General features: G+C 44.2%; 1 protein-coding gene across 1 annotated transcript in view; it reads left to right on the top strand.

The window, feature by feature from the left end:
- The window catches only part of PKD1L1 (polycystin 1 like 1, transient receptor potential channel interacting), a 1,739,639-nt gene that overhangs the window by 1,091,226 nt on the left and 621,604 nt on the right, over nt 1–26,809 (top strand). The window contains exons 36-38 of the mRNA XM_086964902.1: nt 12,458–12,700; nt 13,622–13,735; nt 13,939–14,096. Of these exons, the coding sequence (XP_086821028.1) occupies nt 12,458–12,700; nt 13,622–13,735; nt 13,939–14,096 (515 nt within the window). The remainder of the gene's footprint in view (nt 1–12,457; nt 12,701–13,621; nt 13,736–13,938; nt 14,097–26,809) is intronic.

Here is a 26,809-nt window from a genome sequence, read left to right on the forward strand (position 1 = left end):
GATACAATCTAAGCCCTAAGCAGTTTAAGCAACACCACCTAAATCCTTTAGTGGACCCTCATCCTAGGGTAGGGTCACAACATCTGGCTCCCTGTATTCAAAGAAGGTCAGATTAAACATTCCAGGTGACCCAAATTCAGAGATTGCCTATAATACAGAATACAAACAATAGGGAGGAGTTGTTAAATACAGCACCAACACCTTTAAGGCTTACATAGTCTGGTACCAACCAAGAGTTAGGGGATAAAGGCAGATCGAGTGAGAAAGGGATCCAATCTTTCACACAACAAGGAAATGACAAGGATGCCCATGGGAAGGAGAAAGCATTAAAGTATTTAAAACTACAGGCTGCTGCTTGCCCTCTTGTTCTAATGGTGAATGTCCCTGTTGTAAACTCAAACCAACAGGAATCCGTGTGCAACTTATGGATAAGGCTCGGCACTAGATAACTAGGTTCACTAGATCTGGTAATCCTATACAGAAACTTCTAATTATGGCCAGACGAGCACCATGGGTAGGCCCGGCGACAAAAATAATAGAGGGTGATTGCATAGTGTTGAACTTTGGAATAGCAGATGATCTGCTACATCAGCTCCCTTCGACTACAACATTATCATCTCAAATATATATAGTACAGTTGGGCTTTTTTTAATAAACCTCCTCGTCCCTTCTCAAATGTGATGCATATTGAATTCTTTAATGAAATTGGCCATCCAACTTGGCCCCTACAGATGGGCATCACAGATATACCTACTAGAAATAGATATGCCACATTGGATAATATAGATAGTTGCGATTGACTCACAGTCCCAACACAGGTGTTTCAACCATTAAATGAGGGGGTGGAATATATAGAGAGTAGAAGCCCTCAGTAGTCAATGTGATAGAGGTTGCAACACAAAGGTAAGAGGTGGAAATAGGTGTGATATGTTATATAAACTATTAACCTGCAGGAATCCACACCTAGAAGAAGCAAAACCAATCCAGTACTCCTTACTTGGAGCATAGCTGGGTTTAAAAACAAAAAAGATAATACGGACTGGTACAAGGAATTGAAAATTTCACACATTATCTGTCTTCAGGAAACATGGGAGACCGATCCTATAAATATAAATGGCTATCGAACTTTTCAATCCCCAGCATGACCATCATCTATGGGCAGGGCAAAAGGTGGTATTGTAACATTAGTAGCAAATACAATTTCGCTCAAAATAGCAAAGTTTTGGAACAGCTCCCCTTATTACCATATGTTAATTGTAAAAAGGAAAACATTAAGTGCCCTACTGTTAGATTTGGGGGTCTCTAGTTGGCACAGATAGGTACTTGTGGCAAATAGGGACCCTCTGCTCTAGTCAGGATAAGGGGATTACACTCCCAAAATAACCCCTGCTCACCCTCTTGGTAGGTTGGCACGAGCAGACAGGCTTTACTTCAGTAACCCAGTGACAACACTACAAATGGACACCACACAGGTTTTATATAAAAAATAAGTAGACTTTACATAGTTACCACAAGACCATAAACAACAAAAATACACACTAAAATTACTTTAAGATGGTAGATTTAAGCTTAGTTCAGTTCAGTTCTTAGATGCGACGCTCTGCGTCCATGTACCTTAAGTTACGTTGCGTTTCCACGACAAGAAATGTCGCAGTGATGGGAAATGCGGCAAAGTTCAGATACAAAGAAATAAAGACGTGAAGATCTTCCAGATGCGGCGCGCTTCTCGGGGATGCAAGAAGTTCCCGGTTCAATGCGTGGACTGCAGCGGCGACACCCTTACGATGCGACGGCAACAGCTCCAGCTCTTCTCCCACGATGCCTGAAGCTTCCGCTTGATGCGACAACTACAGCAGCGACATCCAAGATGTGACGGCAGCAGCTCCTATGGCGGCATGCTTCTCAGGGATGCGAGGTGCTGATGGTCGATGCGGTACACTGCGACAGTTCCAGGGTGACACCCTCCTTCAGAGTTGTGACGGCAGGCACAGCGATGGCAACATGCTCTGACTTAATTGCGAGATTCTTCTCCTGATGCGGTGCAGTGTGACAACCACAGTGGCGGCACCCTCCTTCAGAGTTGCGACAGCAGCAGCAGCAACGGGGACATGCTTCCTCTTCATTGCGGCACGCTTCTCTCCGATGCAGTGCAGTGCGACAGTTCCAGCGGCGACGCCCTCCTTTGGAGTTGTGACGGCAGGCCCAGCAAAGGCGACACGCTTATTCTCGTTGAGTCGCGCTTCCAGCTCCTTGCGACACGCAGTTCCTCAGAAGGCCCAATATCGCAGCAGGCACTTCCAAAAGAACTCTGGGGAGCTGGGGGTGAAGTCTGTTGTCCCTGAGACTTCAGCAGGAGGCAAGCTCTTTTCCAAGCCCTTGGAGATCCTTCACAAGTTGGAAGCAAAGTACACGAAGTTTCTTTCTCCTTCCTTTGGCAGTAAGGCAACCACTGCAGGCCAATCCCCCAAGCAGCATTTCACCTTGGGAATAGTCTCTCCTCAGTTTCTTCAGGTTCCTCTCCTCAGTAAAGGTTTCTTCTTGTAGTCCAAAAAGTGATCTAATTTCATGGGATCAGGGTCCCAATATTTATACCCCAAAATCCTTTGTTCTCTGAGGGGAGAGGAAACTTTGCCCAGTCCAAACCAGTTCTGAAGCACTCTGTTTACCTGACTTCTCCCTTTCTTTCACAGTGCAGGGCAGGCACATCAGATGCCCCACGGGAGGTGGAGCCAGCATTGTGGAAGGCAAGTACAGTCTTGGAGCACTTTGTTTACAGGACTCCTTCTCTTCTTTCAGTGTGCAGGACAGAGACATCAGCCGCTCCCCAGGGGGTGGAGCCAGCATTGTGGAAGGCAGGCACAGCCCTATTCAAGGTTCAGGTGCAACTCCTCCCTCCCATCTAGATGCAGATCTCTCAATTCACCACTGGGTGACTCAGCCTGTCTCTTGGAATCCCCCAGCCCTGCCACACTCAAAACCAGACAAAGAAATACACAACCTAGCAGAGACAGGTTTGAATGGTTAGACAAGCAAATACCTACCTTCTAAAAGTGGTATTTGCAAACACAGAATATTAAAATAAACTTCACTAAACGATGTATTTTATTATTCTGAGTTCAGGCATACTAAACTCGAATTGCTACCATGTTCTCTGAGTCTGTTAGGATTATAAACATGTAACAATCCAACATCCCATTCTGGCCTATGGAGAACAGGTAGCCTTGCAATAATGAAAAAAGAAAATGATTGTAATTCACTATTAGGACATGCCACACACATCAGGGCTTGTCCTACCTTAAACTTACAATGTACCCTGCCCTTGGGCCTACCAGAGGGTTGACTGATATGAAGAAAAGGGAAGGTTTAGGGACTGGCAAGTGGGTGTACTTGCCAAATCAGCATGACAGTACCAGACTGCACGCAGGCTCTGCAATGGCAGACCTTAGACACATTTTACAAGGCTGCTTCTGTGGGTGGCACAACCAGTGCTGCAGCCCGCCAGCAGCATTTGGATTTACACACCCTGGGCACACTCAGTGCACTAGACTAGAGTCTGACAAGTAAACCAAATAGCCAAACATGGAACCACTGATTAATACATCAATTTACAATAGGGAGCACTTGCACTGGATAGCAGTGGCACAGTGCCCAAAGCATCTAACACCAGCAAAAATACATGAGGCAACAGCAAAAAATGGAAGGGAGACCCACGCCAATGGAGCCAGGTCTAACACTTACTAACAATAAACTGTTAGAATAATAATTTCGCAAACCAATCATTAGTGGTCCAGGAGCTCAGAAAGAACATTGATGATCTGTTCTACCGTTAGCCAAAACCCCAACAAATTATTTGGATGGGGGATTTTAATGTAACTAGATGTTGCAGAGAGGACCTCCGTTTATGCGGGGTTGCAGATCATAATGGGGACTCAATTAACCATTTTAAGCATGTAGGTTATGGTGATGCTTTAAATAATTTACTTTAGTTTCAAGGCTGCTAGAAATTAGAAATGAGATAGAACCAGTTCCCAGCTTCTATCGAGCTGAATCCTCCTCAGAAATTGATTTTATAATCTCTTATGAGATGAAGGACACCTGGGTAATCCAAAGGTCAAGAAGACCGGCTTTAGTGATCAAGCCCTAATTTTATGTAACCTGCATTGGGATGAGCCAAAAGTAACAAGTAATATATTTGTCCCTATGGAAATCCTTCAAAGGAGGACTGGATATACTCTGAGATGGGATAAAATCGACTCAAATAATCTAATTACTGATATAAATATTAACAAGAAAAATGAAATTTCCATATGCTTGGATCCCCAAGCCAAGAAGCAATAAATCAAATCTTTAAAAAAATCTTGGAATGTACACGAGCCAAATTAACAGCCCCCCCCCATCCCTCAAAAAATGTACCCTAGAATGCGATGGTTTGATAAGAAGTCTTCGCAAGCCGCTGCTAAACTCAAGGTAGTATTAAAGCGGAAACCAACAAATAAAGAACAAATAAGTAAATGTAGGGCAGAGTACAAATTAGCAAGAGAGAATAGAAAGAAACAGCTTAAAGCAGAAGCATGGGAAAACCTACGACATGCTGCAAACTCTAGTGATAGCAAACTATTTTGGGAGGTAGTTAATTCCCCTTTCTTACAAGATAAGGGTGGACCAACCTTGAATACACACATTGACGAGGACACCTGGATTGTCTATTTCCAGTCTATATTTCAAATCAGGGGAGGTACCAAGATGGAAGTAAATGAAGCAGACAAAAAAGACTTGTGTATATTAAAGTTCGATCTCAAGGAATTAGAGTTAGCTCTGTCCCAGTTCACTGCATTAAAAGCAGCAGGGCTGGATGGAGTCCCAGTTGATCTATTTCTCTCCCAAAAACAACTCTGGGTACCCCTACTGACAATTGTACTAAATGCAGTAATAACAGGCCCAATACCCTCTTGGAAGAGATCCGTGATTATCCTGGTCCATAAGAAGGGATATGGTACAAACCCAGTAAATTACCGCCCTATAAGAAGGCCCTAATGCCCCCTTCTTTAGCTGCATCGCCCTCCGACTTCCTTGAAAAGTGTATCCCGACCATCGTTGGCGCTAAGAATAATGCTTCATGGGGCTTCTTTTCCCCTTTTAGTGAAAAAGACATTGAAAGAATTCTCCAGACTATCAACCCGTCTAACCACTTCGGGGACCCGCTGCCTTCGCCATGTTCAAAGAGATCAAGAGCACTCTCATCCCCACCTGGACCAGGATTGTAAACACCTCCTTATCTCAAGGCTTGATCCTCGACTGCCTAAAAGCTGCCCAGGTCTCACCTATTCTTAAAAGAACTCAACACTGACAATTCGGATCTCATTAACTTCCGTCCTATTTCCAACATCTCCACCCTAGCGAAACTTCTTGAAAATGTATCCAATCTCAGCTCTGTGCTCATTTTGAGAATTACCAACTCTTAGATGATCATCAATCCAGTTTCCAGTGGGGTCACAGCACTGAATCGGCCTTTATACACATTTTTGATGACATCCTGAAAATGCTTGACAAAAACGAATCCTGTCTCTTGATCCTCCTTGACCTTTCCTCTGCATTCGATACGGTCAATCATGACATCCTCCTGTCCATCCTACAAAAGAGAATGGGTTTCTCAGATCAGGTGCTCCACTGGTTCTCATCCTTCTTTCTCCACAGATCTCAAAGATTCAAGACAAACCACTCCCTCGCTCAACCCTCCCCAGTACTTATGGGGGTCCCCCAAGGATCCACCCTTTCTCCTATCTTCAACCTTTTCTTGAAACTTCTTACTAACTTACTTAACTCTATGAACATTCTCTTCCACATGTATGCTGATGACACACAATTCTATTTGAAAATGTCATCCCCGGATAATATCATCTCACTAAATTCTATCCTCCGTCTCCTGCTAATCGCTTCCAAAAAGAATTCTTGCTCATCTCCCCGCCGAACCACACCCCCAAGATCGATCTCTGGATGCCTCACCTCACGGCTCTCAACTGCACCCCTATCATCATAGAATCAGCCAAGTCTCTCAGAGTCACAGTGGACAAACACCTGAGTACGAAGACTCATATCAGCAATGTTTGTAAGGGAGCGAACCACTTGATGAGGACACTCAGAATGATCAAACCTTTCCTGCCACAAAAGGATTTCAAGCAGGTGGTTCAAGCTCTTGTCTTACCAAAGTTAGACTATGGCAGTGCAACTCTCTGTGGCCTTCCTAAATACGCCCTGGCTCCACTTAGGGCCTCGCTGAACTCTGCAGCAAGACTGAGTACAGGCTCCAAAAGTAATGAGCACATATCCAGAGTCCTTAGATCTTTCATCTGGCTACCCTGTGAAGCACGAATCCAGCTAAAGTTTGCAATCCTGACGCACAAAGCCCTTCACTACAATACTCCCATGTATCTGGCATAAAAACTTGAATTATCCTGTGGGGCGAGGACATCTAGAAGGGCCTCTACTCTTCTCCTGAAACCCATCATCCTTAGCAAAAAGAGAACTTGTCACCGAGCTTTCTCTGGTGCTGCCCCTAAAATATGGAACTCTCTCCCTCCGGATGTACGCAGTCTTGCCTCGACGTCGGCTTTCAAACTGGAAGCCAGAAAATTCCTAATGAGCAAATTCTTGCCATAAGGGGTTGAGGCGCTCATAAGGCGGCTGTCGCTTTGTTCCTAGCTCCATGGCACAACTAACAGTCACAGATCGTATCGTCTGCATAATATTATACCTATATGTGTACCATTGTTCACGCCATATAAAACTTTATAAATAAATAAATGAATATCTCGCTAATTGACAGCAATGCAAAATAAATGGTCAAACTTTTTAACAGGCTGGAAGGCTGGGCAGAGGAAAATAAGATCCTAGTGGACTTACAATATGGGTTTAGAAACAACAGGGGGACTCTTGTCCAATCTCTGAATCTCTAGATATTAGTATCAAAGTATACCAATGCAAAAAAGGGTCAACTTTATTTGGCCTTCATGGATTTCTCGGCAACATTTAATTGTGTGGCTCACAGTAAACTGTGGTCCATAATGGATGCCATGGGAGAAGAGGAAGCAATAACTTTATTTATTAGACAAATGTATATAGAGGCAAAAGCAGTAGTCCATTATGGTAAGCAAGGGGAGTGTATGAAACCTTTTAAAAATTGAGAAAGGTGTAGACAGGGTTGCGTCCATGCCCTATTTTTATTTTCTTTGTACACTAACAGTTAAGAATACTGTTTTGACTGATAATAGCGTAGACATCCAGTATGCTGCCTCATTCCCACTCTTTTTATACTTCGATGATGTGGTCTTGATGGCCAGAACTTTGAAAGCCCTTCAAAATTCTATATTGGTCTATGTGGCATTTATGGCAACACTGGATCTGCATGTAAACAGAACTAAGGGGCAAATGCATCAACATTTTTTTTTGCGGTTACCAAATAGCGATTTTTAAGTAATCGCTATTTGTAAACGCAAAATGCAATGCATTAACACTGGCAGCAAAAAACGATTCTAGAATTGCGACTCCTTATGAATCGCAAACGCAATTAGGTAATCGCTATTTTCAATTGCGACTCCATTCTTTTCTATGGGCTTCAAGGCCCATAGATGAGAATGGTTTTGCATTACCTATATTGCGATTACCTAATTGTTAATCGCAAATTCGGTAAGGCAAGGGTGCCCGGGGGCCTAAGCCCCCCTGAGGTGCCCCTAAAAAAATAGATGCACATGTAAGGCAAACACATGCCTATAGGCATGTGTGTGCCACATGGCACTTTAAAAAATGTAGTTCTGTGCATTTTTCAAAGTATGCACATATTAGCATCAACTTGAATTTGATGCTAATTAGTGTTTCCTAAATGCACAGTTTGTATTTAGGAAAGGCTTCTTGCATTAGGGAATCGCAAATTGCGAATCCCTATTTACATTTGCAATTAAGGAAATTGCAAGATATTGCGATTACCTAAATTGTGAATCTCTAAAACTGTCATGTTTCCCAAAAGGCCATTTTGCGATTGCAAACGACCGATTGATGTGACTCGCACTGTTTGCGATCGCAAAATAACTTGACGCATGTGCCCCTAACACCTTTACCTTAGCAATGGGCTGGGCTAAGAAAAAATTGAAGGGGGTTTACATAGAAGATAATAGCATAGAGTGGGTTGACAACTTTACTTATTTAAGCATCCTGTTTTACTCGAATCTGACATGGAAAGAAATGTTAACGAACAAGCTAAGCACGTGTCAAAGAGTGTAGCAGCAGTTTTTAAATTTTCAAAAAACCTATGCAATAAGCCAATTAAGGAGATGAATGATCAAAATCTACCTAGCAAAAATTGTTTCGATATCTACGTATGGGGCAGCAGTTTGGGGAACAGCACACGTGGACAACTGCAAAAGATAGAAGAAACGTTCACTAAAAGGTTACTTTCAGTTCCTGAATCATGTTACAACTTTATCATACACTAAGAACTATTTCTCCCACATATCAGTGCCACCATTAAGATAGCTCTTTTATTCTTGTGGCTATCTATTTGGAAAAGATAGGAGGTTCAAATTAATCACTACATTATAAGGGACATTTTGAAACTTGATCATGCTGCGCTAATCCTATGGCTTAAATTTGTGAAAAATCTAAAAAGAATAGGTTTCTCCTGGGGAAAGTTACACCACACTGAGATCAGTGATATCAATAAGTCAAAACTCAAAAAACTCCTCAAGGTTTCCAATCCAACCAAAGCATCCACACCAGCTATAATTGCACCATTCACATACCATTTATGGTCCCCACAATCGATTATGTAAAGCAACACGAATAGAAAACTAATGTGCAAAAGATAAACAGGATTTTAATTAAATAACATGTGACATACAACAAGATTAAAAAGGAATCATATAAATAAACTCATCACAAGATCATTGGACAAATAGAATTCTATATGTCAATTAAAAACCAATAAAAACAAGAGAACAACAAAGGACAATGTTTGATCGTAAAAACATCATAAATGCGTTACTCCATCTCGAATTCATAACAGTATATTAAGAGTGTCCATGAATCAATTCATCTATTGAACACTTAAATGATTCCTGGGATGTAACATCAATCAATGCGTCAACGCGTTTCGATGGCTCTTATATGATTCTGGGCCACCTTCTTCAGGACAAATATGAATCAATCGTTCTCTCTCAATGGTAAACCCCGAGAAAGTCCTAATCATAAAACATACAAACAGTATATTAATAATTCTCATGTGTCTATCCAGTTTCCCATAGAACAATTTAATTTCTCCCCTTTTAACCCCTTAATCTAAAAATTCCTTTCCTGAGACCAATAAAGAACATGGAGGGATATGTCTAAATCCTGTCTATTACATATATGCATCCTAAATAAAAAAATATAATGACAACCTATCTTTCTTAAAGAAATACATTTTGAACAGTTCATGTGTTTTTTCTTTTTCTTTTGTACAGTAGTTTAAGGGAATTTTTGGACCAGTGGAACCCTGAACCCCAAGAATGTCCAACCAACTGGTAGCCATTGATTCGCAAAAGGGAACAGTGTTGATAGAAGTGTTGCAAAACATAACCATCCATGAGGCCCCCAACGGGCGACAGCCTATCCATCCATACGCCTTACATATCTATCTCTCTTTCTTCATGCCTATAAGCACTTTCATTCTTACTTCATGATGTGTGTCACTTCATATCACATCAAAGACAGGGAACAATACGGTAAGTTACCCACCTTTTGACTATTCTGGGGTGGTTCAGATTGAGTTTTCTTTAACTGTGAGTAACCTTTCCTGGGCCTCTTAGCGCTCCGGTTCCTCCTGATTCTATAACTGTTAAAAAGAGGGACAATTCTATAGTGACAGTATGAATGCAGCCCTCCTTCTTAGATCAAAAATAGTCCGTGGATATGACTGGTTATTGGGAACCTCCCCCTTCCATTAGTTGGGATTGTCTATCACAGAAGGATTGTATTCAACGTAATAGTTTAAAGCTCCCCAGCTTCCTCAGTATTAGTGTTATGGCGAGCGAGGGAAGGAACAGGCCAGGTTCTCTTTGTTATTCCGATAGGGCCCTACCCCCTTATTTCGTTGTTGAAGACAGAGTTTTTATAAAAACCTACCGGTCGCTAAAGGGATCTCTTCATTCCCCTCCACAACTGCTGGTTAAAAGTAGTTTTTCCCCAAAGAAGGATCAAAAGTCTTGTCAATAACTCGTCATTCAAATAGATTGATTAGATCTGTGGATAAGGGCGACACGTATTAAAATTAATTTATGCGTCCCCTCTGGTATTAATGATCTATTTTCCTATTTAATTGAAGAGAACGACCCTGGTGATGACAATAAACTCACCGAGCTCTAGGCTTTAACTGTTGTGTAGTTGCAGTGATCAAGCCGTTATCCTTGGTACACCGCTCATATAGAAAATGGTCAGAGGGGTCGACCTAAGAAAAATGTCACAGTAAATAATTTTTTTTTTGTATGTACCCCCTATTGTGTAGTTGAGAGCAATAAAAAATCACCTCCAACTTAGGTTGATGCCGATTAATTCCTTCCTTTAGTCCTCAACAATATATTATACACCAGAACTCCAAAAATGGTTCACCTATTTCTATAATCGGTGCCATTTGATTCACTTCCCCTTTTATTTGAAAGAAGTATGGAAGGTACTTTTATGCCCCTGACCTCTGCGTAAAAGGTGTTGTTAAGCACGAGCCCCTGGAAGACATTTTGTTAAAGACTCGCGTAAACATTTTTAAGCGGGCTTAGCGCTACTGGAGAAAATCCCTATTCTTTAAGGGTTAAGCCCTTCTCGGTCGCTCTATCCCGCATGGGTCCCTTTCCCTGTCCTTACCTTGTGTTGGCGAGAATGCAGCCTCCTTCCGACCGTTTTGCGAAGCAATCTTTTGCTTCCATTGTTTGAAAAAAAAATGTTGACAAACCTTTCAGCTGTGTAGCTTTCCCTAAATCAAGATTAAAGGATCTTTTCTGGCAAAGACAAACCAATGAAGATGGGAGAGGACAATATCAAAATGTACAGTAACCTTATATCAAGCTATAGCGCTAGTGCTGTCCGGGTCATCTTCATACCTGTGTTTTGTGACGAATCCCTACCATTGATACTTATTGGTTAGGTTATATTCCTTTAATGCTGGGTTATCCATGAAACACTTACTCATTAAACAAACTCTCTGGGGGCCCATGCAATGTTACACTAAATCACACCACTTTGCATATTTTATTCTTTTGCTCATTTCATCAAACAGAACGGATAAAGTACATTGTACCATTATTGCGTAAGTTTAACCAAACTGACTATGTTATAGCTCTTTCAGTCCTTCAAGAATTAGAAATGTCATTTGTATATAAAGCGATAGCAGCATTTTTGCAGGCAGTAATAAAAACTAGAAGGGCATCGGTGTTATAAAAACAGAGTATCAGTTATAGGAGGATTTGAATAATTTTTGTGATATTGCTGTATTTTATAAACTTTAATTGGAATTTAAATGTGATAGTCTAAAACTAAAAGGAGGAAGTATTGTATTTACAATTTCACTCAATGAATGTTATGTACATGTATGCATTTTTTATATATACAAATAAAATTTGATGATGATGATTAGTTCACCATGTGTAACTTTACTGCTAGTATTCAAATGCAGTTATTTGTAATATAACAAGGGGGAATTGTCCATGTAAAACTTGCCAAATTTCTTGACATGGTAGGCATATTATATGTCAAATTATTGTGAGAGTTTTCTGGCCCAAGTGAGAATTCTAATTTTGGCCTTAAGTGGAACATCTACTAGTTTAATGATGAGCATAATCTAGGGCACAGTGAAATGTATAGTTCCAGGCACCATGATGAGCTCATTCTGTGGCATAGTGATAGAAAATACCCAACCATGTCATACCATTTGCTTGATTTTTTTCAAGAGTGTTGGAAATATTCTGTCACAGTGGACAGTGAAAAAGATAGGCAAGTGATCTATTCTAGTGTATAGCATTTGATCCATTTTTGATGGGCCATGACTCATTACACAGTATTTCTGATTGGTATCCTACTCGTTGAGTAGTATGCCCTGGGGATCTTTTTCTTTTTTATCATAAACTCAGCTGTGGTGTCTAGCACATTTCGTCATATTGGTGGTTAGCATGTTAACATCATCACTTCAATTTTCACAAATTGGAGATCAGCTCATTTAGAATTTTGAACTGTTCTATAGTAGTGGTGCGATTAAAAGAGCTACAACTTGCTTCCACCAACAATTCAGATGATGGCTCAAACCTTCACTTCACAACAGACTAACCCAAGGCCTGGCTCCACATTTGATATAAATAAATCTATCGCCTGTAAGAGTGCATATGGGACCTAGACTCCTTGGTAACTGATGCCATATTGATTTGATTGTTTGGTTTTATTTCAGAAATATGTGTCACTGAGTGACAAACCTCATTTCTATGTTAGTACAAAGATGATGGAAATCCAGACCACCCTTCATCGCAGCTTCCAAAACATTGTCAGTGATGTGAATGTCACGAGGTTTTACCTGCCAGATGCAGTAGACAAGCAAATCACTGATAGGACTGGATCAGGCAGCGTGTGCTACATCAGCCAGATGATCAATTTCAGGAGGAGGCCTTACTTCCCAAGGAAAACTCATGTCCAGGTACAAGATAAAAAAAATAGCTGGTGATCTCCTTATGTTCAAGTCTTAGCAGCAAGATTTTACCATTAATGAGCCCATACTCCCACCTTCAGAGACACCAACATGTTTGTTATATATCCATGCCATAGAAATTACACTTATGAACATATCACTTTGGTAGATGTGAAAAACTGTAATATAAACTCACTGTATATTAGTCTTTGATTGTATGTGTATGTAAGTCAGTAAAGATTATGATCTTTGCATGCTCCCCATGTGAAATAAAAACAAATAAACATTTTTGGACTTGGCGCACTAACCATCAAATGGCAAACCCCAATCTGGTGTACAGGATATCACTAATGAAAATGTATGCAGCAAATTTAAATTTGATTACAGAGTTTTAGTGGAGATTATGATTGATACCCATGGACTTATGCATCCACTTTAGGGATCAGTCTTAAGCCTCATGGTCACTGGTTCCTATCCCCTGTAGATCGTGAGCATTTTATCATTACAAAATTGATTGAACACGTACCATTGAGTTGGGTAACACTAGCAATAGTGCCACATGAGCATTTGCTGGAAATTCTGTGATCTACATGTAGGTCTTACGTTTATTTTCATATTTGTTTTGGCCGTCCTCAATACCTAAATGATTGCTTATGAGTTTACCTATGAGTCGAGTCCTACAAAACCTGAATTTGTACCTCCTTTTCTGCATCGAAAAAGTAGGAGAGACAAAGGCATAAATACATTCCTTTTTGGTAGCATATCTGTTTTTTTCCTTTATGCTCATCATGGCTCATGTTAACTTATAGAGCTCAAAAAGGCATGTTTGGGGTAGAAAATGCACTTGTTTCTTAAGTGACAGTAGTTTTATTCTGTTCATTGAATAACTAGAACATAAATAATCTGTTTATCAATGTTATTTTTCCAAAGATTGTGGGAGACATGGTGGATCTCAGTTTCTATAACTGCACCAGCAGAAGGAAGATTAATGTTCGTGGTCTTAGGTCACCAATAAAGATAGACTTTGAAGTGAAGAACCATGACGTAAGTGGACAAGTGTCCTATTACATTGGAATGACAATCTTGCACAGTTGATGGCTTGCAAGTGTAACAATGTGGGCTCAGAAACACACATCACTGAAAGATATGTCAAGAGCAAGTCCTTAGTTTGTGATTGTCGAAGTTGATTTGGTTTGTTGAATATTTAAGTGAAGAATGTTGCTAGTGGTCTTTTATTTATTTTACAGACAAAAAACTCGAATTACACCTCTTATTCACTGATTCGTGATAAAGTGAACTTTCACCACTTTGTTGCAATGCCAGAGAACAAGCAGGAGGCTTTGCAAATAACGGTGGAGTTTTTAAAGCCTCATACAAAGGCATTCCCTATAATGCTACTTGCCCGGTAAGATTCATTCTTTGCAAAAGTTACATGATTTTGTTCAAATGAGGCCCGTTGATATGGCTTAAAGAGAATGCCACAATAGGCAAATAAATTAGATCTATCACGTCCTATATATATTTGCAGAAGAATTAAAGCATTTGTCTTTCCACAAATTAGCTTCACTTAAATAGTACATATTTTGCAGATACAGTGTAAATATTGGTATTCAATCTTTCATGTTTTTTTCAATTTCAAATGTAAAGGTACATAACTAAATTATGTTATAGTATGGCTCTAAAGGGCCAACAGTTCACCAGAAAGCTGATTTAGGGGCGCTATTTCTGTGAAAATTGATACTATCCATATGTGATTACCAACATACAACCTGATCTGACCATAAACGACTTATATTTCTTACTACAGTTAATTGTTTAAGATAGAGATGGATGTTGCATCTTTGGCTCTTAGTAGCTTTACACTTTTTTGTAATTATAACTATATCAGATAATACTTTATCATAATGTATACACTTCAACAATGGTATATCCCTGTTGTCCTTCCCTCCTTCCCTTATTTTGGTATGAGTGACTATTCAGTTAAGAATGTTGGAGCTTGAATGGTTTACCTTAAATGTGTGTTGCCTGAGGTGGAAAGACTCGAAGATGAAAGAAAGCTTACAGTAAAGTTGAAGGCTTTGAGTAACTATTTTGCTGGTCATGAGATTTTGCTGTGAAGGGGACAGAATTTTCAACTTCACTAATCGCTGTTACCCTCCGCATCGAATCTAATGTACTTCAAAATCTACCTTTAAAAGAAATTACCGCAGAAAAGGAGTACTGCATCTGCATGAAGAACAGTGCCATTTCATGCAAACCTTTTAGGGCACTGAACAGATAAAATCGTTCAGCTACTCAACTCAGGATTTCTGTGGGCGAAGAAATAGCGAAGTTCCAGTGAGTCATCTGGGAGCCGGTGTGTAGGAGAACACGCCTCTCTGTGGGACTAAGCACAGAGTTAATGCCCCTTCGGTCTCTTTGTGGAGGTCAACAGGTGATACCATAGTCGATAACGCCTTATTGGAGAAGATAAAAATTCAAACTCGTCTCAGTGCACGATGGAGGTGAACTTTGAAGAGTTTCACCAGATTGGGGTGAAATTATCAGCACTTCATCTAGCTGGAATTAGGTTAAAAAAAAATCGAGATTTTTGAAATACAATTCTTCTCTACATACTTCAGCTTTTACACACACCTGTCTCTTACAGAGAGTAATTATTAGTAGAAAAAGGTATATTCATGGGTAAGACAAAAGACTAAACAAGAGCATAATAAATGTATTTCTAAAAAGTGAAATGCATACCTTAATATATTATCATGTGATGATGACTGGGCTGGTGCCACACACCAATTGACAAAACTACATCTCCACCCTATAGGGTGAAAATACTTTGCTTCCAATCTCTATATAGTATGTTTTGCTGTTTCATATACTGTATAATGAATACACTCTAGCAATTGTATTATTTTAAAGTAAGAAATTAAGCAGTATGCGCATAAGTTTATACATCTACCACGTACTTATTTTTACTATAATACAACTCTGCATGGCATTAGCTAACCTGAACCAACTGCCACCAGATGGTGTAGGTTAATCTTGTCTACCCTGGAAGGAATGGGTTAAGTTATTTGAGTCATATTTGATTGCAAATAGGGAAGAGAGTTTCAGTCCTATAAGGAAGCAACACATTCTTTTACATAAAATAGGGATCCAAGTGAGAAAAATGTACGAAACTTTACCTGAACTTACTGAGTCACTAGAAGTTGTAGAAGGAGGAGAGATGTATACAAGGCATTCTTTCTTAACTTGACCTACAATTTGGGGCCAAATTGATATTGTATTAGAGCAACAAAAATTCTTTAGCAGACTACGAGGCAAACCTAACAGTGTGACCAAATATGTTGATGTACTGCGAGGGCAATTGAAACTATGTGATATTAACTCTCTTATCAAGGATAAAGTGGTCAGGTGCACTAATAATCCTCGTATGCAAGGGAATTGTTGCCTAAAAATCCACCCTTAAAAGATGCAATAGAAATTGCTAAATCTGTGTATCATGCTGCTCAATGTATAAAAGCAATGAAAATTCCCTCAGAAACAATTGTTGAAATTAAAATGGATAAACAAGAAGAAGAAATTTGCAAAATTAAAGACAATGTACCTAAAAAGCCCAAAACAAACAGGCACAAATTAAAATGTTTTAGGTGAGGCAGCAGCAATCAAAGCTCTATTGTTCTATTTATAGAAAATGTAACGAGAGGCCCTTTCACAAGAGTTTGTGCAATAAAAATGGTAAATTCAAAGGGTAGTAATGTTGAAATTAAGAAAAAATATATATGTCATTTAAGTAACACAATAAATGATAGTGTCTCTGAATATCCTTAATGCAAGGTGTATTTAAATGGAAATGCGGTATTAATGTATGCTAGGAACAATTAATTTTTCCCCATATACATTAGTTAATAGTAACATTTTCAAACAGATTCTAAACCATGACAAAATCAAATTGGAAGCACCTGATATTGCACCCAGTGGATACAATAGAGACCCTATTTGTCCAGAGCAGTGGTCTTCAAACTTTGTAATGCCTTGCTCCTCTTCCAAGTAAAAAAACATCATTGCCCATCTCAGATTTATTCACAATTGTATTCAATTGGCAATGTTTAAATACTTCTAGACTTATTTTAAACATTGCAGATAAGTTCTATTGCTGTTTTTAGACTGCATGACTTCCAAACATGCTATTCTGGCCAGAGAGGCCTTACTAATGTGTTCAGTTATCCCAGTGTGAATATTAGAAGTGGGGGCTTTAGAGATTATCTGGAGTCCCTTCCCTTACGACACATACTTCCAGCTAGGATATAAATGACAAAACATGTTAGTGGTGGCCCGTTACATTGTGGCTTACTACAGCTCACTTTTTTCAGCTTAAAACAATGTACTATTATCAGCATAATGCTTCATGTGGTCAGAATCTATGTACCCCCCGGGATCACTTGGGGTGTGGGGGCCCAGGGAGGCCCACACTCCAATTTGAAGACCCCTTCTCTCGAGGGAGTTGCGAAAGTATGCATAACATTAAAATATCAACCCATTTATGGAAACTTGTATGTGGTAAAAAAAAGGATCCATTTTATTGGGTTGGCAACACCAGAAGGAAGTGGGCATTACCTTTGACACAAACAAGGATCAAGTGCTACTGGTTGACAGATCTATGGGAGATAATAGTTTCTTTGATGAATTCAAGGAACTATTCTCTGACTAATTAGGCTTGCTACACAATTTTCAGCATGAAATAAAACTCAAAAGTGGAGCCTAACCAGTTGTTCATAACTCGTGCCCAATACCTGGTCTAAGGAATGAATCTTAGAACAACGGCTTAGTAAATTAACGTCATTGGGTGTAATTTAGCCTATACAGTGTTCAATATGTTTAGCATCAATAGTCCTAACTGTTAAAGACAGTGGTCGTGATCTATGCATATGTGTTAATTTTCAAAGCCTTAATGAGAACTTATTATTATTATGTAGCTTATAGAGCGCACGGCTACCCCCAATGGGAGTGTCCCGGCGCTGATAGCGGAGATAGGTGGAGCAGGAGTTCAGCACTGTAAGGTCCACGTTAATCTATGAGAGACTGAAGAGACATGTCTTCAGTAGCTTACGGTAGCTAGGCTCCGAGGAGGCCTTTCTGATTTGTATGGGTAGGGCAATCCAGAGAACAGTTGTTTTGACGGAGAATGAGCGTCCGCCCATTCTGGCTTTGGCAAAGCGTGGGGTGTCGAGAAATTTGTGGTGATTAGATCTTCGATTTCTTGTATGGTGTGATTTATAGATTCTCTTTCTTAAATAGTGGGGCCAGTTCCATTTATTGCTCCGTAAGCAAGGGTAAGTGCCTTGAATTCTGTTCTTTTTCTTACTGGTAGCCATTGTAGGCTACGTAGATGTGGTGAGATGTGCTGTCTTAAAGGGACATTTCTTATGAGCCTTGCAGTTGTGTTCTGTATTGTTTGCAGCTTTCTGAACAGATAGGCTGGGAGGCCCAGATATAGACTATTGGCATAGTCCAATTGTGATGCCACCAATGCATGGACAATAGTTTTTCTGCAATCCATTGGTAGGAGGTGGAGGAATTTCTGAAGTGCCTTTAGTTTCCAGAAGCATGTAGAGGAAACATGTACTATATGGGTTTTGCACAACAGTGTATTGTCGAATTTGAATCCCAAATTCTTTGCCGATGAGACAGGGCATGAGGGGGATTGAGCTTTGGAGGCCACCAAAGGTCTGGTCGGGGGGCAATGGCTGATTAAAAAACAATATTTCTGTTTTATCGACGTTAAGCCGCAAGCAGTTTGTAGTCGTCCAAGTATACATCTGTCAAACAGTGCTAGAATTTAGTAAAAGCTACGTCTGAGTGGTCTTTAAAAGAAAGCATCGGCTGTGTGTCATCGGCATATGAGATGACACTAATGCCATGTTGCTCAATGAGTGGGGCCAGGGGGGCAAGGTAAATATTAAAAAGGGTGGGGCTGAGGGCGGAGCCCTGTGGGACTCCACAAATCAGTGGGTGGGGCGACGAGACGTGTGGTTGCAGCCTTATTCTTTGGACTCGTCCCTCAAGAAAGTAGTTAAACCTGGCCAATACAGTCCCAGTAATTCCTCGTTGCCTGAGTCTGTCGAGGAGGATCTTATGGGACACCGTATCTAACGCCGCCGATAGGTCGAGTAGCACCAGCATTGCGCAGCAACCTTTGTCCAAGGTTTGTCGGATAGTTTCAGCTACTTCTAGTAGCGCTGTCTCAGTGCTGTAACCAGCTCTGAACCCGGACTACGTATCATGCAACAGATTGTTGGATTCTAAAAAGTTGGATAGCCGTTTCTGTACCTCTTTCTCCAGAACCTTGGCTGGTGCTGGCAATAAGGAGAAGGGTCTAAAGTATTTTAGTGTGGCCGGATCTGCAATTTCTTTTTTGAGAATAGGTTGAATGAAAGCCGTTTTCCAAATGGACGGGTATGTGCCAGTTTTCAAGGATGCGTTCCATAGCACATTTAATGGAAGGTTGATCAAATGGGCCAGTAATTTGAAAAACCTTGCCGACAAGGGATTCAAGGGAGAACCGGATTTAATTTTATCCAGTAGATTAAGAGAGGTTTCAGGGCTGATCGGGCCAAAGTCTGCCCAGGTTTCTGTGGGTGATGATAGAGGTGTTTTGGGGTCTCATTTTCAGTGAACGAGGTATAGATATCTTTGATTTTTTCTTGAAAAAAAGATCAAAAGAGTCTCACAGAGAGTATCAGACTGGGGGATGTTACATTTCATTGTCTCTGGTTTCATGAAGTTTTTGACAATTTTAAAAACTTCTCTAGTAGAGTTGTTTGATAATGATGATGGTTAGCTATATGATTTTTTATGGCAGTATGTTTTAGTTTATGGAATTGGTTCACAGCTTTCCTGTAGATGTTTTTCATTTCGGTGCTATAGGTTTTGCGCCATGTCCGCTCGAGCTTTTTGCAGCGGCTTTTTTCTGTTTGTAGTTCCTGCGTGAACCAAGGTGCGAAGGGTTTGTGCCTGGCTGATTTCATGACTTCATGGGGGCGATGGTGTCTAAAGCAGAGGCAACCCAGTGATTGAAGGTTGCCGCATCATAATTTGGGTCACCGGTAAGTGATAATGTTGTGTTATGTAGTGCAGGACCAATGCTTTCAGGCCTGACTTTCTGCCAGTTTCTTCAGACTACATGCCTGTTTTCCCTGTAGCCTAGGTTTGTGGTGAAGGTTAGGTTGAATGGTATCAGGTGGTGATCCGACCATGGAAGAGGGATGGATTTCTCTGCTGATAAGGTGGGGATATTAGTAACTTATGAGTAGAAAGATGCTAAATGCCTTGAATCAATGAAATGCTAAGCACAATGAGCGAAGCAAGTTGCTTCAGTGTTATTGAACTTTCAATGGCATATCACCAGATCTGAAAGAGACACGTTAGTGATAGATTCCTTACCTTGGAATATCCCCAGGCGTCAGACTGGATCCGGAAATTTTTGCGTAGCAATACCCCTGCGCGTCGGTAGGCATCGTCCGCGGCTCCGCGTCTGTCATCTGCGTCATTAGCGCCGGAATGACGTCCTCGGAGTACTTAGAACACCGCCCATGCGCGCTGCCGTTAGTTCTTCTTTTTTCGGCGACAGCTAGCGCAGATCCGGAGAAGCTCTACCCCTAGTCATTTTTTGACTGAACTTTTTGATCTTTTGATCATTTCTTTCCTCGAGTCTTCGACTCTATCGGTGCCGGTAGGGATGCCCGGGTTCAAACCCTGTTCAAAGTGCGACTCACTGATGTCGGTTCGGACCCCCATCACCGGTGCCCAAAGTGTTTAGACCTCGACCATGACGACCGCACCTGCTCCGACTGCCGGGCCCTGACGTCTAAAGCTAGGTGGGAGCGGTCCCACAAGCGTCTCGAGCTCCGGCAGTCGACCCCGCGCCGTTCCAGGTCCCGGTCCAGGTCCCACAGGAGGTCGAGGGACCGGTCGCGGGGTCGGAGTCATCGCAGCTCCGGGAGTGGACATCGGTCATCAGGATCCAAGTCCTCAGGTAAGAGTCATCGCGGCTCCGGGGGAGTGGCAAGAGTCGCTGCCTGCCCCACACCTTCGGGTCCCAGGGCACGGCACGACACCGGGTGAGATTGAGAGGTACCTCATGGCCATGAGATTCCTCCCTCCTCAGTCGGGTTCTGTGGCGCCTCCGGGCCCAACGGTCCTGGCCGGAGGCCCTAGCGGGTCGGGAGCTTTGTCCCCGATGCCGTCGGGTGCTTCACCGCCCGATGCCGCCGGCGACTTCGGTCCCGGCGCTGCAGGACCTCACCGGATCCGGTTGGATCCGGGTCGTCGCCGGTTGACCTCACGACCTCACCGGCGCCGGCCCCACGGGTGTCGTCCCCGGCACCCTCTGTGGACGCCGTCCCCAATGTTCCCCTCGGTCCAACTCTGGAGCCGGAACACCGCCGCGGGGCGCCGCTTCCGACAGCCTTTGGAGATTTTTATTTCCATGAGGAGGCCTCGTCTGTTAATCCTGTTTTACAGGAGACGGGTGACGAGGGAGATTGGGAGGGGTCTGAGGACCCTCTGGCACTGGAGTGCCAGTCTCAACAGGACTGGACATATGAGCTTGGGGAGGCCAGTGGTAGTGACACTTCGCCAGACACTGGATTTGTCTCCCCTCCAACCGTGGCTTCGGAGGAGGGGTCTACTTATAGTGTAGTGTTGACGAGGGCGGCCAAGGCCTTAAACCTTGAGCTCCCCGTAAGGGCAGTGAGGACTAACTTCCTCACTGAGGTCCTCAAACCGCAGTCAAGCTCCAGCGAGCCTCTGCTGCTGTTCAATGAGGCCTTGTGTGACGTTCTTGTGGGCACTTGGTCCAAGCCCGCCACAGGTCCGCCTGTGGATAGGAATGTGGCCAGATGCAACCGCCCGGCCCCGGGCGACCCTTGCTTTTTGTCCACCCATCCCACCCCGAGAGCCTGGTTATCCAGGTCTCCACTTCCCAGACCGCATTCCCGTCGGCTCCGCCCAATCGGGAATCCAAGAGATATGAACAGTTCGGGAAGAAGGTGTTCTCGTCCCTAAGCTTAGGGCTGCGGTCTGTCAATACCGCCTGTCTCTTGGGCCGCTACACCCACACCCTGTGGGACGCGGACGTGCTGCCACAATGTTCGAAGGAGGTCCGGGCAAAACTCATCCAAACCCTTGTCGAGGGCCGAGATGCAGCACGATACTCCATGCGGTGTGGGCTGGATACCACGGACTCACTGGGCAGGGCGATGGCAACGACAGTGGCAGTTCGACGTCACGTCTGGTTGAGGTCCGCCAACTTTTCGGCCGATGTCCAGGCCACTCTTCTGGACATGCCGTTTGATGGCCGTCTCATCTTTGGCGACAAGGCAGACCATGCGCTTGAGCGTTTTAAGGACTCCAGGGCTACGGCCCAGTCCTTGGGCCTCTCGGCCACACGCCAGCAATCGGGTGCCTTTCGCTTCTTTCGTGGCCACGGAAGGGGCCCCCCACATGTTCTGCCAACCACGCTCCGCAGAATGTCCAACAGCGCGTGGCGGCCGTGGAAACTGCCTTGGCGGCGGTCGAGGACAACGGCGAGGCCAGTCCACACCTCCCTCCGCTGCACCTGCCTCAAAACCTTCCTAGTACGAGTTTTCAGGCCCATGTGACGCCAGTGGGAGGCAGGGTTTGCCATCACCTCTCCCACTGGCGCACTGTCACGTCGGACAGGTGGGTGCTACAGATCGTCCGAAGGGGCTACTCCTCCAGCCATGCCACCGCAAATCCACCGCGTGTCGGGGGATCACTTGCAACTTCTGCAAGAGGAAGTCATGGCCCTCTTGGCCAAGGGGGCCATCGAGCGCGTTCCTGGGCCAGAAGTAGGGTATGGTTGTTACTCCCACTACTTTCTGGTACCCAAGAAGGGCAAAGGGGGCCTACACCCTATCTTGGACCTACGGAACGTCAACGGCTTCCTCCGGAAGGAGAAGTTTAAGATGCTGACTTTGGCTCAGGTCTTAGCTGCCCTGGACCCTGGAGATTGGCTGGTAGCGTTGGACTTGCAGGACTCTTTTTTTCACATCCCCGTCCTGCCGGCCCACTGGCGTTACCTGCGGTTCACGGTAGGCCACGAGCACTTTCAGTTTACCGTGCTCTCCTTCGGCCTTACCAGTGCCCCACGGGTGTTCACGAAGGTGATGGCGGTGGTCGCAGCTCATCTGTGCAGGTTAGGGGTGTCAGTCTTCCCCAACCTCGAAGACTGGTTGTTGAAGGCGGGCTCGCCCCAGACAGTTGTTAGCCACCTTTAGACTATGGTCGACCTCCTGCACTTGCTGGGGTTCTCCATCAACGTGCCGAAGTCGCACCTGTGTCCCTCTCAGAAGCTCCTCTTCATCGGAGCGATTCTAGACTCGGCGCTGTTTCGGGTTTATCCACCCGAACAGCGGGTTCGGGATATTCGGGCTCTGATTCCGATCTTTCAGCCTTTATCCCGAGTCTTGGCCAGGTTGACGCTGCGGCTTCTGGGGCTAATGGCCTCCTGCATCCTTCTGGTGCATCACGCCCGGTGGCGGATGCGGGCTCTGCAGTGGAACCTGAAGTTCCAGTGGGCCCAGCATCAGGGCAACTTGTCCTATCATGTCTTGATCTCGGAGGGCACTGCAAGACAGCTGCAGTGGTGGCTCACGGACCGCGATTGGGTCAGTGGCAGATCCCTCTCCCTACCCCACCCGGAGCACGTGGTTGTGATGGACGCATCCCTCCAGGGCTGGGGAGGACACATGGGAGAGGCGGAGATCAGAGGCCTCTGGTCTCCGGCGGAGTCCCGGCTCCATATCAACCTTTTGGAGCTGCGGGCGATCCGACTAGCACTGAAGGCATTCCTCCCCTCTGTCCGGGGGAGTGTAGTGCAGGTGTTCACGGACAACACCACCGCCATGTGGTACTGCAACAAACAGGGCGGGGTGGGGTCGTGGACCCTATGCCAGGAGGCTCTGCGCCTCTGGCAGTGGCTGAAACATCAGGGCGTGACCCTGGTGGTTCAACACCTGGCGGGTTCTCTGAATGCCAGGGCGGACGCGCTCAGCCGTCGGTGCATGATGGATCACGAATGGCGTCTGAACTCGGACGTGGCGGAAGGCCTCTTGCAGCAATGGGTAGAGCCTTGGTTAGATCTATTCACCACAGAAGAGAATGCGCAATGTCATCAGTTCTGCGCGTTGGAATTTCCAAGGCGGCACTCGCTCAGAGACGCTTTTCGTCGCGAGTGGTGTTGGGGTCTGTTGTACGCCTTTCCGCCTATACCACTTCTGCCCAGAGTGCTGAAGAAGATCAGGCGCGACTGGGCCCAGGTTATTCTTGTGGCTCCGGACTGGGCACTAAGATACTGGTAACCCAAGCTACTCAGCATGTCCGTCGATCCCCCGATTCGTCTGCCTCTTCGGGAGGACCTTCTGACGCAGCAGCAGGGGACGGTTCTGCACCCGAACCTGTCCAGTCTCCACCTACAAGCTTGGAGAATGAGCGGCGGCAGTTGAGGCCATTTGACTTGCCTCCTGAAGTCTGTGATCTCATTCTGGCAGCCAGGGGTCCATCCACAAAGTCGGTATACGCCTGCAGGTGGAACAGATTTTGGCATGGTGCACAGCAAAGGCTGTGGACTCACTCTCTGCACCCCTTTCTGAGGTTCTCCTCTTTCTTCTTTCTCTTGCCCAGCAGGGCTCTGCTCTGGGCACTCTCAAGGGGTACCTTTCTACCCTTTCCGCCTTCTTAAGGCTACCTGATCAGCCTTCCTTGTTCAAGTCCCCCATTGTAAATAGGTTTTTGAAGGGCATCACACACATGTTCCCTCCTGTTCCCTTCGTGATGCCTCAGTGGGACTTGAATCTTGTACCTACTTACCTAATGTGTGCTCCCTTTGAGCCGCTCCATAACTGTCCTCTCCATCTTCTTACTTTGAAGACTGCTTTCCTGGTGACCATCACCTCTGCCAGGAGAGTGAGTGAGCTCCAGGCTCTTTCTTCTACACCTCCTTTCCTCTCTGTCCATCTGGACAAGGTTGTGTTGTGGACGAGACCCTCTCCTGCCCAAGGTTGTCACGGCCTTCCACATCGGGTAGTCCATTACCTTGCCCACCTTTCGTCCGCCTCCGCATCCCTCGAAAGAGGAAGAGAGGCTCCACCGCCTGGACCCAAAACGTGCGCTCTCTTACTATCTGGATCGCACACGCCAGTTCCGGGTGGATGATCAACTCTTTGTTGGTTACGTGGGCGCTAAGAAAGGAAAGGCGGTGTACAAGAGGACCATCTTGCGGTGGATCATCTTGTGTATCCAGGCGTGTTACTCCATGGCCAAAAAGGAGCCCCCTGCTGTGTCGCGGGCTCATTCTACTCGGGCCACGGCGACTACAACTGCCTTGGGTCGAGGAGTGCCCATGCAGGACATTTGCCAGGCAGCTACGTGGGCCTCGCTGCACACGTTTGCAAGACACTACTGCCTGGACAGCCAAGTCCGGAGGGATGGCTTCTTTGGCCGTTCCGTCCTCCAGGACTTTCTGGTGTGATTATTGGTTTGCAGACCCACCACCGGTGTTGGTATTGCTGGGGTATCTATTCTAAGGTAAGGAATCTATTACTAACGTGTCTCTTTCAGATGCACAAGTTACTACTTGTGTAACGATATATCTGTAAGAGACATTAGTTAGTGATAGATTCCTTACCGACCCACCCATCCTCCCCGTTCTGCGAACCGATATCTAGGATTAAGGTCATCCCCTTTCAGGGCCCTAGTTTCATGGCACCAGTGTTGGTTCTATCATGGCTCTGCGTATCTGGCGCGGAAAAGCTGTGTATCAGAACTGACGTCAGCGCGCATGGGCGGCGTCTAAGTACTCCGACAACGTCATTCCAGTGCTAACGACGCCGACGACGGACGCGGAGCCGCAGACGACGCCTACCAACGCGCAGGGGTATTGCTACGAAAAAATTTCCAGATCCAGTCTGACGCCTGGGGATATTCTAAGGTAAGGAATCTATCACTAACTAATGTCTCTTACAGATATATCGTTACACAAGTAGTAACTTGTGTGTTGAGTGCCATCCTGACTCTTGAGCGTATTTTGTAGAATGCCGTTTGGGTTGGCATCTGCAGCTTTCCAGAACATTATGCAGAAAATTCGGAAAGATGTTAAACATGCCTTCCAGGATGACATACTAATAGATGATGCTTGAAGAGACTGACAGATGCTGGACTTCTTGTGAAGAAAAAAAAAATATCAATTGGGAGTGACTTCGGTAGATTACTCTGGTCAAGCTATTTCTAAGGAAGGAGTTAAACCTAAGACAAGCTTAATAGATGCAGTGTGAAGGCTTCCTGTCCTGAGAACAAGGAAGAACTCCAATCCATCTAAGGTTTAGTGTTTAAATACATTTTTTTTAAACTTCACAAACCTCATGTAGAATCCTTGTAGAGTATTAAGAAAAGGCTCACATTTGTAGTGGAATTCTAATCATGAAAAATATATAAAAATAATTTACTCCAGAAGAAAAAACATTCTCACAATGCATGTGAGCAACAAAGGGCTTAGTACAATCAATCAATCCATCAATCAGGTGTTTGTAAGCACACTACTAACTAGTGAGGGTCTCAAGGCGCTGGGGGGGGGGGGGGGTGCAGCTCAGGGTCAGCCGAAGAGCCAGGTCTTGAGGGTCTTCCTGAAGGTGTGCAGGGTGGGGGATCATCTGATGTTGACGGGGAATTCATTTCAGGCTTTGGTTGTGACGTAAGAGAAGGCTTTTCCCCCAGCTCTGGTTCTGCGTATCCGCACGGTAGTTGCTAGATAGAGGTCGGCGGAGTGGATGTGTCTTTTGGGTGCGTGGAAAGAGATTCTTTTGTTGAGTTATTTGGGTCCAATTTCTTTGAGGGATTTGTAGGCATGGCTGAGTGGTTTGAAGGTTACTCTCTTTTCGATGGCGAGCCAGTGTAGGTCTCGCTGGTTTTGGTTCATGTGCTCATGTCGTGGTGTGCCGAGGACGAGTCTGGCTGTGGAATTCTGGAATTTTCTGGAGTTTCTGTAGCAAGGTTTTTTTATTTTTCTGCATAAATTGCAATTATGTAGTCCAATCTGCTGGTGAC

The sequence above is a fragment of the Lissotriton vulgaris genome, chromosome 4_1, assembly GCF_964263255.1.
Source record: "Lissotriton vulgaris chromosome 4_1, aLisVul1.2, whole genome shotgun sequence".
Taxonomy (NCBI): Eukaryota; Metazoa; Chordata; class Amphibia; order Caudata; family Salamandridae; genus Lissotriton; species Lissotriton vulgaris.